The sequence below is a fragment of the Octopus bimaculoides genome, chromosome 4, assembly GCF_046866305.1.
Source record: "Octopus bimaculoides isolate indiv1 chromosome 4, ASM4686630v1, whole genome shotgun sequence".
Classification (NCBI taxonomy): Eukaryota; Metazoa; Mollusca; class Cephalopoda; order Octopoda; family Octopodidae; genus Octopus; species Octopus bimaculoides.
In genome coordinates this window covers 138,638,073-138,655,572 of record NC_142931.1, presented here as the reverse complement: position 1 = coordinate 138,655,572, position 17,500 = coordinate 138,638,073, and the positions used below count along the sequence as shown (strand labels likewise).

The window sequence follows — 17,500 nt, the reverse complement described above, 5'->3', positions numbered from 1 at the left end:
ATGAAATACTGCTACTGTTTAGACAAAAATAAACCATCGTCGCCATTACCACCACCACCACCACCACCAACACCATTACCACCACCACCGTCACCACCACCACCACCACTACCACCACCACCACCACTACCACCACCACCACTACCACCACCACCACTACCACCATTACCACCATCACCACTACCACCACCACCACCACTACCACCACCACCACTACCACCATTACCACCATCACCACTACCACCACCACCACCATCGCCACTACCACCACCACCATTACCACCACCACTGCCACCACCACCACCATCACCACAGCCACTACCACCACCACTACCACCATTACCACCACTACCACCATCACCACCACTACCACCATCACCACCACTACCACCATTACCACTACCATCACCACCACAACCACCACCACGACTTTATATGGTTGTTGTTGTTGTTGCTGTTGTTATTATTACATTTTATTTTCTTTAATAGTTAATGTTTTATTTTTTTCTCAATTAAATACTGACAATTTCTGTAGTAATATTTCAAATTAAGAATTGATTTTTTTCCTGCTGCTGTTGTTGTTGTTGTTGTATGTGTTGTTAAATTATTGTTCTAATAAACTTTTCTTTTTTTAAATTTTTGTTTTAGCCTTGTCTTGTATTTGCATGTGTGTATGTGTGTGTATGTGTAAGTTTTGTTTCACTGTATATTTTTATATCTGTTATCATGGTGAATCGGCTGGACGTTGTTAAGGTAAAATCAAAAAAAAAAAAAAACTGAAAACAGGCTGTTGTAAAATAAAAATACTGGACAAATCAAAAACACCTCCCACACCACCACCACCACCACCATCAACAACATCATCATCACCACCACCACTACTACAATGAAGAATTTAACTATTCCAGTAGCTGTGTAATAAGAAGCTTGCTTCCCAACCACATGGGTCTGGGTTCAGTCCCACTGCGTGGCACCTTGAGCAAGTGTCTTCTACTATAGCCTTGGGCTGACCAAAAGCCTTCTGAGTGGATTTGGTAAACAGAAACTGAAAGAAGCTCGTCGTATGTATATATATATATATATATATATATATATATATATATATATATATATATGGCACCTGTACCAGTGGAGCAGTAACAGCACTGTCCAAACGTGATCATTGCCAGAGCAGCTGTCTGGCTTCCGTGCCAGTGGTACGTAAATAGTACCATTTAAGCGTGATCGTTACCAGTATCACCTTACTGGCACGTGTAAAGACATTCGAGCGAGGTTGTTGCCAGTGCCGCTGGACTGGCTCCTGTGCAGGTGGCACGTAAAAAACACCATTTTGAATGTGGCCGTTGCCAGTACTGCCTGACTGGCTTTCGTGCCGGTGGCATGTAAAAGCACCCACTACACTCTAGGAGTGGTTGGCGTTAGGAAGGGCATCCAGCTGTAGAAACTCTGCCAAATCAGATTGGAGCCTGGTGTAGCCATCTGGTTTCACCAGTCCTCAGTCAAATCGTCCAACCCATGCTAGCATGGAAGGCGGACATTAAATGATGATGATGATATATATATATATATATATATATATATATATTTATATATATGTGTGTGTGTGTGTGTGTGTGTGTGTGTGTGTTTATGTATATGTTTGTGTGTCTGTATTTGTACCCCCACTGTCGCTTGACAGCCAATGTTGCTGTGTTTACGTCCCCGTAACCTAGCGGTTCGGCAAAAGAGACCGATAGAATAAGTACTAGGCTAACAAAGAATAAGTCCTGGGGGTCGATTTGCTCGACTGAAGGTGGTGCTCCAGCATGGCCACAGTCAAATGACTGAAACAGGTAAAAGAGTAAAAGAGAGTAAAGAGTACAGTACAGTGTAATTTAAGAGGGACTTGGCTATTATTTCTTGCCGGTACTGTAATTTGGTTTTTGTATGAATAGATTCTCTTTAGCGGTTATAATTCCGAAAATATTTCAAAACCAGGCTAGAAAATATTATTATTTAGAATTAATTATATGATGTCGTATGATGTGCTACGTAATTCTGGTTGTTTTCATTCTTTCCTTATTTCTTTCTTTCTTTCTTTGTGTCTCTTTCATGGTTCTTTTATTCTTTGTTTATAATTCATTACATTGTTTTCATTCTTTTAATCATACTTTCTCTCTTTCACCTTCCTCCTTTATTTCTTTCCATTTTTTTTTAATTATCTTTTTTTTACGTGTTACTGTATTTTTTTTTATCACAAATTTTTCTTTTAATCTTAATTTTTTTTTGTTTTTTCTTTTTTAAAATCATACTTCCGTCATTTCATTTCTTTCCCTCCTCCTCCTCCTCCTCCAGCTTCCATTCCAAAATGAAACACAGAATCCAAATATCTAAAATAATCCTATTGAAATGAAAAATTGCTGTAATATTTGTAGAAGAAAGAACCAAGAAGAAAGCTTGTCCTTCTCTTCAAACTTTCTTTTACATTATTTTCTTCTTTATTCTTTGTCATCTGTGCAATAGTCTTGTTATTAATGGCTCCACTCTCACACTCTGCTGCAACTTTTACAACACACGAGCTACTTTATATGCAGGTGTGCATCTTGAAACAATCTTGAATCAAGACAGTTTTGTTTACGCATTTTAATTTTGATTTAGCTTTTATTTTTTCTGAAAAAAATCTTGACATTTATTTCAAAATATTCTTTCCTTTTTTTATATTCATATGCTAGTCAATTTTCTTTGGCTAAATTATTCTAGAAAGTAAATTAAAATTAATTAATTCATTTGGTGCATTTTGCATGGGAAAATGCACTCCTTGCTAATACCCAAGTCGTTGTAAATAGATGTTTATGCTTAAAAGGATGGCAATTGCAACAGCTGCACTTGAATGCTAGTTCAGAAAAGTGCAACATAAATGTGCAATGTTTTAAGAGCGGAGCCTTGCTAAGAATGGATGCGGAGTTGTGTAATAGGTTTGACTAGCTTAATAGCTTAATGTTATATATGCATGCTGACATGCAAACAAACACTTATTCTGATATGGTTGCAAGCTAGTGCCATCGCTTCAACAAGACTCACAGCCTGGAAGTTTGTAAGTTTCATGCTGCCATCTGATAAGCTAAGCTCATTTAAAGAATCCATCAAGCTAAGCTTAGGATATTTAATAAATTAAACCCTTTCAGTAGGTGCAAATACAATCTAATGGATAAGGTCGTCGCAGTAAAGGCAATAAAAATAAAATAACAACAACATGCAAAGTAAAAGACAAGAATGGCAAAGAAAATGGGTTTTATCTCAACAAGGACTTAACTTGTTCGTCTCAAATCAATGATGTCAATCCTGCTTCTCTCAATCCTTCAGCTTATCTTTGCATTATTCTTGCTATCAGAATAGTGGGAGAAAACCTCACAATCAATTACCTATACAAATGTTTCATTTGTCCTTCAAGCTATTAGATTGGCAATAATATAAATTGAAGTTTATTAGATTTCTTTCTCTCTCTCTCTCCCTATCTCTGATTCTCTCTCTCTCTCTCTCCCTATCTCTGATTCTCTCTCTCTCTCTCTCTCTCTCCCTATCTCTGATTCTCTCTCTCTCTCTCTCTCTCCCTCCCTGTCTCTGTCTTTCTTTCTCTCTCTCTCTCTCTCTCTCCCTCCCTGTCTCTGTCTTTCTTTCTCTCTCTCTCTCTCTCTCTCTCTCTCTAATTCTACTCCAAAATACTTCAGTTATTTTCTACAATCCTTTTTGTAACTTTTTTGGTAAAACAAATAAAGAACATAAAAAAAAAAAGAGAGAGAGAATCATTTCAACATTCATATTCTACATTCACTTCCACTCAGTATAGATTTGGGCTGTTTTTGCACTCACGCACACACATGAACACACACACACACACACACACACACACACACACACGAACACACACACACACACACACACACACACACAGATATATATACATTCATACCCATACATATATGCACACATATAATTGCATGCATTACACAAAGAGATATGACTTTGGAAATCGTGTGTGCTGGTATGTATATATGTATATATGTAGGTAGCTTTATAATTTTCTCTATAATAGGCTCATATAGCCGCATCCACAAAGCACAAGCATAGATATAATGAGCATATATATGTGTGTGTGTGTGTGTGTGTGTGTGTGTGTGTGTGTGTGTGTGTGTGTGTGTGTGTGTGTGTGTGTGTGAGAAATGAAAAAATTGTACTGAAATGAGAAATTGTCATTTTTGTTTGGAGCAGAAAAACTAGGAAGGAAAGATGTTTTGTGTTTCTTCATGTTTACATCATCATAATCATTTAACGTCCATCTTCCATACTGCATGGCTTTGATGGCTCAACAGGAACTGGCAGGCTAGAAGACTAATCCAAGCTCCAATGTCTGCTTTCGTATGATTTCTATGGTTGGATACCATTCCTAATTCCACCATGTTACGGAGTTTACAGGGTGGTTTTTAAATGGCACCAGCACCAGTGAGGTCCCCCAAATAACTTGCAAAGCAAAGCCCTTTTGACTGAAAGGGGGTGAGTAGTATTGAGAGAAGTGGCTTTATACCAGGTGACGAGAGGTTAAAATATGATTGAGGGACAGGAATAGGTGTCTTGCGGTAGGGGAGATACATGGTTATCTCAGTTGGAAAAGATGGAGATGATGATGATGAAGATAAGGGTATACTTCTAACTTACCAGAAGGTGAATATGAGGTGAGCTGGCAGAAACGTTAGCACGCCGGGCGAAATGCTTAGCGGTATTTCGTCTGCCATTACATTCTGAGTTCAAATTCCGCCGAGGTCGACTTTGCCTTTCATCCTTTCGGGGTCGATAAAATAAGTACCAGCGGAGCACCGAGGTCAATGTAATTGTCTTATCCCTTGACCTAAACTACTGGCCTTATGTAAGAATTTGAAATCAATTTATTAAACGTATAATTATTGTTGTTTTGCATCCTCTTTCTATGCTGACATTGCTTGGATGAGTTTCTTTGTTTGAATCAGTTTTTATTTGGAATTAGTGCCTTCCATTACGAGTCAGGTGCCACTGGAACAGATCAGCATTCTCATGAGCAGCATCTGATATAGTGGCACTAGTGTAGCTAGTGTGTGTGGCGCCCAGGGTGGCCCTTCCGTTTGCCACCCTCGGACCCCACAAAAACACATATTGCCTATAACATTAACCTACAACAGGATGAAAAGTGCTGCCCCTTTAAAAATCCTGCCCTGGGCAACCATCCCTACCAACCCCCTCCCAGCTACCATAGTGTCTAGTGGGCTCTCATTTGGGGTTCATATGACCCTTGAGGGTCCATTTAAGGTTTTGTTGTTGAATTTTATATGCAATAAATTGCTTATAACTTCTAAAATACACAAAATATTTTATCAATATTTTTTTTTATGCAATTCATCATCACCATCGTTTAATGTCTGCTTTCTATGCTGGCATGGGTTGGACGGTTTGACTGAGGACTGGTGAGCCAGATGGCTGCACCAGGCTCCAATCTGATCTGGCACCAGATTGAGCCTGGTGTAGTCTCTGGCTCACTAGTCCTCAGTTAAACCCTCCAACTCATGCCAGCATGGAAAGTGGACATTAAACGAGGATGATGATGATGATGAATTGCCTAAAAATTAATATTTAATCACAAAAATATATATAATAAGATATTTTAAAATATTGAATGGCTATGGGGGCCCTGTAGAGTAAAATAGAAAAGCAGAGTAAAAAGGGGTTCATAGCAAAAACTGGTCGAGGACCCCTGAAATGCATCAGTGAGATGGAACGCTAGCAATATCAGAAAATAAAGAAATGTCTTTGGTTTATTTCATCTCTCCTCGTTATGTCACAATTTATCACTGGATGCAAGTACTAAATATTTGATGTGTGTTTTGTTAAGTTGCTGTGCTGCTTTTAACTCCCTTCTTAGAGAAAACATAGGTTAACCATACTGCTATGTCTTCTGTAGAATAATTACATTAATTACGAAGTCTTCTGAGACATCATCTTAAGAATCTATTGGATTTTGGAACTAAATATCCTTGTTGTGCTTAAGTAGGAGCCATGATAAAAGAATGACACTTCTGGCTCATTAAAAGAGATAAGTCATATATCTAGATGATTTATTGGAGAAGATTCAATATTTTTCTTCCTCTTTTTATTAGAGACAGAAATGTATATTTCATAAAGTGACTATACAATGAGTCGTAAGGAAATTAGAATTCATCTTTTCCTTCAAAAATTCTTTGAAAATTTCAAAGAAAATTTCCTTTGACTATAATTTCTTTCTTTGAATAAGTGAATAGAGACGTCTTTGTAAATATTCATAGTCGAGTATTACATATAACTGTAGAGAGCACAGAGAATTTGAAATGGCGCATTTCATAGAAAAAAAATTATCCATAACTTTGGTAATTTTTTCCCAGTAAATCCATTGTTAATCTTGAAAAGCAAGTCTGGTTCATTCTCAAGAGTAGAAGAGCTGTCAACTTCTGTGAGGAGAGTTTCCTTGTTAATAACTTCCTTTAAACTACCATCTTCTTGAAGAAGAAATGCCAAACGCTTTCAACTTTTGTCTTGTCTTTTTTTATATTTTTATATATTTTGGCAATAATGGCTATACTTGAAGTCTCTGTCAGAAGACTGTTAGTATATTCAGTCCAAGGAATTGAATTTCTTTGCTAAAATGGGCTTTAGTTCAATTCATTTTGTAAAGCTAATGTCAAATTGAAGTGTAATGAGATATAATGCAACATGATTTATGTACAGACATATAATCTGTTACATTCTCTTACAGAATCACAGCAGTTGTAGTAGACATGTAAAGTGTTAACTGATTTTATATATTTCTAAATACCAAGGTTCTTCTGAACAAGTCTATAGAATCTTGTTGCTTTATTTATGATAATTACATAAGCCCATGTGTAGTCTTTCTCAGGGCAGTGACTCAGACCATTTATCAGTACACAAGATGCCTTTAAATCTGATTTTAGTGCATATTACAAGATTAAAAAAATTTTTCACCATCTCAAACAAGATTAGGTCTCCAAACATACACCCTTACTTTTTTCGGTGTTTGTACATCCATGTGTGTGTATATAAGTGTGTGTGCATGTGTGTGTCATGAATTGTGGGAAGAACATGTGCATGATATTGTCTCAGAATAAATAGTCTGTTTCTATAGAAGATTATTCTCTTCAGTCAGTTCAGAATCAGGTCTTGTAAGTTGTTCTGAAAGATCTATCAAGCCTTTTAACATTTAAATTGGCCATGTCCAGCCTACATTCTGTTTTATGATTCAAACTAGCCAAATCCAACCTCTCACACATACTTGACAATGTTATTCTAAAAATAAACAATCACATCATTGAAATCTCGAAACTTTCAGATTAATAATGCATGATTAATTCAAAACAATGTGAATAAATAAACATTGCATTTGATAGAATAATCTGGATGCCAAATGGCTTGACCAGTCATCTATAACTATAAAAGAGAGTTTGTGTGTATATGTGTGTGTGTGTGTGTGTGTGTGTGTGTGTGTGTGTGTGTGCATATGTTTTCTATGCATTCCAAAACCAAATTGCTGATTTTGACATAAGAGGTATCAAAAGATTCAGTAAGCTTTTGGTTACCAACTAAACTATATTTTCATTCACATATTTGCATTACAAAAATTTAACATTGTCATTTTACTTTTAGTCACCTATCATAAACGTCATTTTATATCACCACCACAATGACGATGACATCACATTTTCTGTATGACTGCGTTCACATGTTTGTAACCTATGTTAGGCTGATGACTGACAAGTATATGTGTGTGATGGTGCATGTATCCGTCAGTATACGTACATTTTTGTGACGACTGAAACACACACACACACATGCACACACACACATTGCAAAATCAGTGTATTGAGTACTGTATTTGATGGCATCAAAGATACACAGGCATATTTGATGCATCCCAATTTCAGCAGGGCATATTTAGGAAAAATGTTTTCAGTGCATTCAAAGCATGTAGTATTTCAAGCAATTTTGCAATATATTACAAAAGCACTTTAGCTACAGCAGGAAGCCATTACTGTATATAAAAACTTAATCTAACTGCTCATATTATGGAGTCAAGCTTGGTAGAAGGGATTTTCAGGGTTAGAATAAGCATATGGTAGTGAGTGGCAGGCTCAAAATTAATTTATGGGAGGCCCAGCTTTGCATATAGAACCTGGGGTGATTTTTGGAGATATTTTTTTTTGTTTTGAAAATGTGCATATTTTGAAAATATGCCAAGACATTATGGTAAGTTCTTTTGTCTTCTTATAAAGCCTGTTCTTGCTACATCCTTAAAATAATGGTATTTCTATATGTTGCTGCAAGAAGAGGCTTGACTGGCAGAAACGTTAGCACGTCGGGTGAAATTCTTAGCGATTTTTCGTCTGTCTTTATGTTCTGAGTTCAAATTTCACTGAGGTCGACTTTGCCTTTCATCCTTTCAAGGTCAATAAAGTACCAGTTGCATACTGGGGTCAGTCTAATCGACTAGCCCCTCCCCAAAAGTTCCGAGCCATGTGCCAAGAGTAGAAAAAAAGAGGCTCGACTATGTCTACAAATTTTGGTATATACTGCTGATAATAGTCAATCTCAAATAGTTTCCTTTTCTTTTTTTTTTTTTGATTTAGGAACATTAATCCATTGGATATTGTTTGGAAGGTCATGTGATTGTTTGATCCCAACCTTTGAACTATTCGTTCTTAGGAAAATCTATGAAAGATACTTAGTTAACTCATTTATTCAGATTAATCAATACATTGGCTCCTTTTAATCTGGGAACAACTTTATTTCCTTGATTCATCAAATGATTCCAAGTTGCTGCAAAGAGGAGCATGTCACCCTGACAGACAACTTTACTGTTAATTCTCTTCCATACAGACTCCATCCAATGTCTAAACATCAAAATATCCGATGTTAAATAACTCAGGATTGAATTAGCAATGCGAAATCGAGGGCTCCGAAATGGCTGTACCAAAACGTCACATACCCCTGCTTATATATGGAATGAAATTTCCTTCAAAATATTCAAAGCTTAACATTATATTTTCCCCTGTAATATATCTAATAAAACTACATGTAAACAAAATCCTTTGGTTGCTTGCAACAAATTAAAACTCACAATAATGAACGCTTAATTCTCTATATTTAATAATTCTATTTTATTTATTTAATCACATGCAACAACAACAGTTTATTAAATTGCACCGTATGTAATAATATAACAACATACTCTAACTGCCCAGGCATGTATTTACATACTTTCTCCTCTGTATTTCAATTATATCGAATACATTTTCTGGTGTAAAACACATTTGGAAACTTGTCAAGGAAAGCAAAGGACATGTCAATACTAAGGGGCAATAACACTGTTGTGGTCAGAGCTGTATAGTGCAATTATGGCATTGATAATGTCTAAAAGAAGTTGCTTCTTCTTTATTCATCTTTGGGGGAGGCGCAATGGCCCAGTGGTTATGGCAGCGGACTCGCGGTCATAGGATTGCGGTTTTAATTCCCAGACTGGGCGTTGTGAGTGTTTATTGAGCGAAAACACCTAAAGCTCCATGACGCTCTGGCAGTGGGTGGTGGCGACCGCTCTTGTACTCTTTCACCACAACTTTCTCTCTTTGTTCCTATTTCTGTTGTACCTGTATTTCAAAGGGGCCAGCCTTGTCACACTCTGTGTCACGCTGAATCTCCCCGAGAACTACGTTAAGGGTACACGTGTCTTTGGAGTGCTCAACCACGTGCATGTTAATTTCACAAACAGGCTGTTCCGTTGATCAACTGGGACCCTCGACGTCGTAAGCGATGGAGTGCCAACAATTCATCTTTGGTGAATGTAGCTTTGACCAGCAGGAATTGATGTCATCAAACAGTATCCAACCCTGAACTGGAACACCATCCTGTTGGTGGATCAGTAGTGGTGGCCTAATCCCTGCATATCTTCTCCTGACATCTAGCTTAACTCCTCTTTTGTTCTATATCTAGCAGGAGGTTCTTTCTCTTGCCTCTCCCTTCCTGCATACAGCTACTTTAGCCCTTTTCCCCCCTAATTCCAATGGTTGTAAGCATCCTCCATACTGACTGGGCAGAGAATTCCCTTCAGCCCACCTCAGCTAGGAATAGCTATGATTGCCATTCCTTCACCCTGCAGTCTTGCAAAAGGTTCTAGTACTTGGCATGCTTCCATTCAAAGGAAGTGTGCCAAGTACTATATGTATGTATGTGTGTGTGTGTATCATCATCTTCATCATTATCATCATCGTTTAACATCCGTTTTCCATGCTGGCATGAGTTGGACGGTTCGACTGGCGTCTGGGAAGCCAGGAGGCTACACCAGGCTCTAGTCTGATCTGGCAGTGTTTCTACAGCTGGATGCCCTTCCTAACGCCGACCACTCTGAGAGTGTAGTGAGTGCTTTTTATGTGCCACCGGCAATGACCACGATCGGTTGGTGCTTTTTACGTGCCACCGACACGGAAGCCAGTCAAGGTGGCGCTGGCATTGGCCACGTTCGGATAGTGCTTTTTATATGCTACCAGCACGGGGATCACAACTACAATTTCCATTTGATTTTCATTTTTATGTACTTGACTCAATAGGTCTCCTCAAGCATGGCATGTCGCCCTACAATCCATTTTGCCAGCTGAGTAGACGGAAACTGAAAGAAACCCATTGTATTTATACCAATACATGTATATGCATGTACGTATGTATTTGTGTGTCTGTGTTTGTCCCCCACCCCAACGTCGCTGATAGAATAAGTACTAGGCTTACAAAGAATAAGTCCTGGGTGTGATTTGTTCGACTAAAGGGCGGTGCTTCAACATGGCCACAAGTAAAAGAATAAAAGAAATATATTTGTGTGTTAACAAGCTAACATACATTTGTGTGTTTCGTACATGTGAATTTCGGTTCATTAGTTGATAGATCGCTTATTCCCATGAGTTATTAAGATGAAAGATGAGGTGATTCATAAAATTTTAATTTTGATCAGTACCATCCATTCCCTTCTGGAAATAAGTAAGCATTTGGACTTGAATGTTCATATATGCATGCACATGTACTGATGGACACCTATACGCATGCACACACACACACACACACACATACACACACACACATACACACACACACACAATCCATTTACAAAGACAACGGAACTCATCACGAAATGAATTAATGAATAACCATTTAACTACATTCACATTTTACGGAATTCACGCTGTGCACACATATGGACACATGAATGCATGTGCACGTAGACGTGGTCTCTGTTACTCACTGAATCTGCATCATAACACACCGGCATGCATGTACACATGCATATATAGGTGTACACACACACACACACACACACTCTCTTTCTCTCTCTCTCTCTCACATCCCCACAAATATACATCTGTGAAGTAGGAGACAGACAATCCTGGATTAGAGAGGTATGTCGCTGATGAAGTTGGAAATGACAGTAAAGGGACTCTGGACAAACCTAGCTGATTGAATCATTGACTGCATGACTAAACAAACAATCAATTAGTTAATTGATTAACTAGTTGACTAACAGCAACGACGATAATAATAATGATAATAATAATAATAATAATAATAATAAAAATAATAATTATAATGATTATCTCAGGATGTCCTGTGCTGACGTCAAACAAATACAAAAATTACCATGACAAGGTAGGACAGTATTTACATTGGAAAATATGTAAACACTACAAAATTAGCACTCTTGCTTACAGGTATGAACATCATCCTGAGCCAGTCATTGAAGGTAAAATGTCACTATCCTCTCGGATTTTCCAGTCAACATCGACAGAATGCTCCAGGCTAATTGACCAGACATAGTCATTAAAGACAGGGAAGAAAAATATTATATTTGTAGACTAATAGATGTGAGTGTTCCCACTGATGAAAATATATCTGTAAAGGAATTTGATGAATTAAATAAATATAAGGACCTGGAAATTGAAATACAAAAGATGTGGCATCTTAAAATGAGAACTGTTCTTGTTATTGTAAGTGCTCTAGGTATGATAAAAAAAATAAAAAAATGGATGTCAGAAACATCTAGATAACATTCCAGAAGAACCATGTCTCTGAGAAATCCAAAAGATTGTGCTGACAAGTACTGCCCACAACCTTAGAAAGCCCTATCAATTTAAATGTCTGTGTTGTATTACAGGAAGATATTTCACTACTGTCCCTGCCACTTCCCTTCCCCAAGCTTTCAGTCATACTGTAATATCTCTCATCCTTCACTCACCCTAGGACGTTGGGTGTGTCTTGGCAAGTGATTGAAACATGCAGATTAAAAGGAAATAACAATAACTATAACAATAATAATAATAATAATCATAATAATAGAAGTGAAACAGAATCAGTGTATCTGATTATTAGTGTTATATATATATATATATATATATATATATATATATATATATATATATATATATGTATAATTAATATTCATCGCAAAATTATTCTCTGGTGATGTAATTCTTACATAATTGTATTGTGCTGTAAGAATTATTGAAACAGCTGTAAGAATGAATGTATCAAAATATCTCTGATGATTTTTGTATTACTTTTCTAACATATTTTGCTCTGTTCATGTGTTATAGCCATGAATATACTTTTTACTTGTGATTTTTGAAGTCTGAAAGTACATCAAGCTCTAATCGAAATGTTTATTTGTTCTTCATAAAAAGCACATCTCAATGTTATTTATGTGTGTATGTGTATATGAACTTCTTCCTCACTGCTTGATGACCAGTGTTGGTTTGTTTACATTCTTGTAATTTAGAGGCTCATAAAAGAAATACTAGACCTAAAGCTAGGTATTGGGGTTCGGTCAATTTTATACACTAAATCCTTCAAGGCACTTCCCTAGCATTGCCACCACCAAATGACTGAAGCATGTATGCATGCATATATATATGGGCGCAGGAAGGGCATCCAGGCATAGAAACCATGCCAGAACAATGAAGCCTAGTGTGCCCCCCACCTCCAGTTTTACCAGCACCTGTGAAACCATCCAACCCACGCCAACATAGAAAATGGATGTTGATGATGATTATGATGATATATATACTCTTTTACTCTTTTCAGTCAGAGCATCGCCTTTAGTTGAGCAAATCAACCCTAGGACTTATTCTTTGTAAGCCTAGTGCTTATTCTATCGGTCTCTTTTGCTGAACCGTTAAGTTATGGGGACGTAAACACACCAGCATTGGTTGTCAAGCGATGTTGGGGTGAGAAACACAGACACACACGCACACACATATATACATATATACGACGAGCTTCTTTCAGTTTCCACCTACCAAATCCACTCACAAGGCTTTGGTCGGCCTGAGGCTATAGTAAAAGACACTTGACCAAGGTGCCATGCAGTGGGAATGAACCCGGAATCATGTGGTTGGTAAGCAAGCTACTTACCACACAGCCACTCCTGTGCCTATATTGAATGCTTGTACATATTCATTTAATGATAAAATCTTGATTTGATTTTCGCTTAGCGTTGAATACAGCAAATTTATATCTTACAATGGAATTCTCTAAGCAGTGGAGTTTTTTTCATTTGTCGCCATTGAGAAATAATTACTCGTGTCTTTTAGCGGTTTATGTATCTAAGCATACCACAATGTAATTGAACTTGCATGTTTCAATCTCTGAAGAGAGGTTTTGATACTCACCCAAGAAATTCTAGCAGAATTGAAATAAAGGTGAGTTGGTTTATATCGCCATAAAATATTCATTTACAGAACTAAATAACACTTCAATGTAATGGAAGTTATGATTTTGCTGATAAAAATTCATTTGCTGTGAATGTGTGAAATATAAAAATGTTTTTGTTTGTGAAAAAGAGAAAAAGAAAAAAAAGAAAAAAGAAATGAAAGCATTTGATAAAAAAAAAAACAAAATCTGTGTCTGTATGTGTATGTGTTGCTTTTATCATTCTTTGTCTCTAGATATTTATGTATGACTTCCTTTCAGTTTTCAATTAAATTTTTTTTTCGTTTTTTTTTCGACCTTTTGTGATTTTGATAGGATTTAATAATACAAAATAAAGCAAATATTAAAATGAAAAATGGAATAGAAATTGAAAAATGTAATTTAGAAAATCATCACTCAATCTCATGCTGTTGAAATGGTTTTCAACTAACGATTGTAAAAACTGTCTGGAGCCCTAGAGTTTATTAATATTGCTGTTGCTGTTGTTGTTTTTGTCAATTTTGTTATTCTACAAGGTAATGAGCGTCATTATTTTAGGAGATATATTAGGATTTATTAATATTGTTGAGAAAGTTTATTTATAAATAAATGTCTTTTATTCTTCATATCTATTAAACTTCTGTTTATTTTTCTTTTATTGTTGTTCAAATTCGTGTGTGAGATTTTTCAGAACTTTCTGGCATCTTCCAATCTTTCTCGACACCACCTTTACTTAGAAACAATTCAAACACACACAGTTAAGCACCCTACCTTAACTGTTTTCAAATTCTCTTTTTGGTTTAAGGTTTTTCGAATTCTTCATACTGCAGTTATGGTGCAGTATCTTTCTCAAAGGAATACAGCTAAACTTATGATCCATAAAATCAAGATTTTAAGTCACTGAAATTCAGTTAAACCATTCATTCATTTTCTGTGCCCACTTTTCCTTGGAGGGTCATGGGGGTTAAATCCTTTGGTACCTCCCCCATAGAATCCTATCAGAAACAAATCTTAATTACATTTTCCAGAAATAACTTTCATTACACTTTCAGTCACAAGTGGAAATTGTCCTGTTTGTAAAAGCATATTGGTTACCTCTCTAGTGATGGAAGTGTGAAAAAATGCACCTAGTATATTCTTTTCTACTCTAGGCACCAGGCCCGAAATTTTTGGGGAGGGGCCAGTCTCTTAGCTTGACCTCAGTATGCAACTGGTACTTAATTTATCAACCCCGAAAGGCTGAAAGGCAAAGTTGACCTCAGCGGAATTTGAAATGCACCTAATATATTCTGTAAAGTGTAAGGATATGATGGCCCTTTAACCTTGTTGAGGGCATGGGACCTCTATCATGCTTATTCCATGAGAAAAGCACCCAATACACCGGTGCTTTTGTTGGTATTAGGAAGGACATCCAGACACAGAAACCAAGACAAAAATGATGTATGAGTAAGATGTGGCCCCGTCACTTGTCTCGTTGAATAGTATCCCCAGAATTGTGTTGATTCCAATCATGATGACCCGTCCAACTAATACTAGCATAGAAAGTGAATATAAAACAATCACAATGAGGACAATGGCGACGACAATGACGAAGACAACAACAACAACGATGATGATATGCATTCAATACATTTAGACTTGTAGAATAGCATGGAGGTCAGGTTATAACCTCTTGTATTTTTTGGCAATATAGCTCCTGGTTTCACATCATATTTCTCAGCCTGTAAGTTTGATGTTCGTCGCATGACTACATGAAAGAAGACAGTGATAACGTAGTTAATAAGCCTTGAAAATGACAGCTGGTTTCCCCACTCATCTGACTTGTTGCAATTATATGGGATTATAATCCTAATAGTCAGCTCAATTGAAGCTTAATTCTTGCTTCTACCAAGTTGTTCTACTCAGTGTTGCTTTAAACCTCTCGTTGGTTTATCGTCCTCATCATTATTTAATGCCCACTTTCCCATGCTTGCCTGGATCAGACAAAATTTTTTGAAGCACAGATTTTCTATGGTTGGACATGTTTTCACTGAAGACTGGAAACAAACAACCTTGCTTGCATGACAATGATGCTCATTTACAGCCATCATGTAATGTATAGACAAAGATGTGTACACACACACACACACACACACACACACACACAAAAGTTTCGGTGACATAGACACACCAACACTGGTTGTCAAGTGATGGTGGGTGGATGAGTGAGGGGTAAGGGTCAAACACAGACACACACACACACAAATATATATACATGCAGGTGGCACGTAAAAAACACCATTTTGAGCGTGGCCGTTGCCAGTACCACCTGACTGGCCTTCGTGCCGGTGGCACGTAAAAGCACCCACTGGACTCCCAGAGTGGTTGGCATTAGGAAGGGCATCCAGCAGTAGAAACTCTGCTAAATCAGATTGGAGCCTGGTGTAGCCATCTGGTTCACTTAGTACTCAGTCAAATCGTCCAACCCATGCTAGCATGGAAAGCGAATGCTAAACGATGATGATGATGATGATGATGAAAAACGTTTGTGTTCCATGCCTAAACTAGTGAATTATATTTAATAAATCTAAATTGTTTTATCTGCATAATTGCCTCTCTCTCTCACACGCATACATGCACGTACACACATACACACACACACACACACATGCACACACACACACACATGCACACACACACACACACACAATGCTTTCTTTCTGTCTCTCATATTCACTTACAATGCATTGGTCAGTCTGGGACCATAGTAGAAGACACTTCCTCAAAGTGCCATGCAGTGGGACTGAACCCAAGGAAGCAAAGTTCTCAACCAGGCAGTCATGCCCACACAGATATTTACCACCCTGAAACTACCACTTCTGTTTACGGCCATTGTATCCGTTTCATAGATTCATAATCTCAAGTTTAATTTTCTGTCCACATCTCATAACATTGCAATGCGTTTGACCCCTGATTTTCCTTCTTTTGGCAGGTGTGATGGCCGAGGTTTGACTGACGTCAGAGATATCCATTGTCAAGTTAATTTGTTTCAACCATTGCATGGATCAGCTTTATTTCAACGAGGTCAAACACAGGTAACCAAATATTTCATATTCTGCTTCCAGTTTTGTATCTGGTCATGATGTGGGTGTGTGTTATGCGAAGTAGTCGGCTTGAGTGGAACTGTAGGACACTGGTCTTCCTGAAAGAAATAACAAATGATTGAAGTAAATGACAATGTGTTTACTGCTGGTCAGTCAAGCTCCTGCCAGTGGTGAAAGATTGATGATAGAAAGAATAAAAAAATAATGGTGATGTTGTTGATAATAATGAGATAATGAGGAGATCAATGTATCTAGGTGATGTTTAGGTGTGCATGTGTGTGTGTGTCTGTGTGTGTATATAAATTTATACATATACACATAATATACTCTTTATTTGTTTCAGCAAACACTGAATTTTTTTCTGGAGAACATTATTTTTCTTTGTGGTTGGGTCGTTGATGACCTCTTTCTAGCATATCGGATGTCCACTTAGTGGTCATCCCTTCTTATACGCATGTATATATATACATATATACACACACACATACCTATATGATGGGCTTCTTTCAGTTTCCATCTACCAGATCCACTCACAAGGCTTTGGTCTGCCTGAGGTTATAGTAGAAGACACTTGCCCAAGGTGCCCCGCAATGCAACTGAACCTGGAACCATGTGGTTGGGAAGCAAGCTGCTTATCACACAGC

At 37.4% G+C, this 17,500-nt stretch overlaps 1 protein-coding gene across 1 annotated transcript in view; it reads left to right on the top strand.

Moving 5' to 3' along the window:
* The window catches only part of LOC106868227 (polyribonucleotide nucleotidyltransferase 1, mitochondrial), a 400,992-nt gene that overhangs the window by 120,451 nt on the left and 263,041 nt on the right, over positions 1 to 17,500 (top strand). Inside the window, exon 13 of the mRNA XM_089351556.1 lies at positions 16,745 to 16,847. Within this exon, the coding sequence (XP_089207682.1) occupies positions 16,745 to 16,847 (103 nt within the window). The remainder of the gene's footprint in view (positions 1 to 16,744; positions 16,848 to 17,500) is intronic.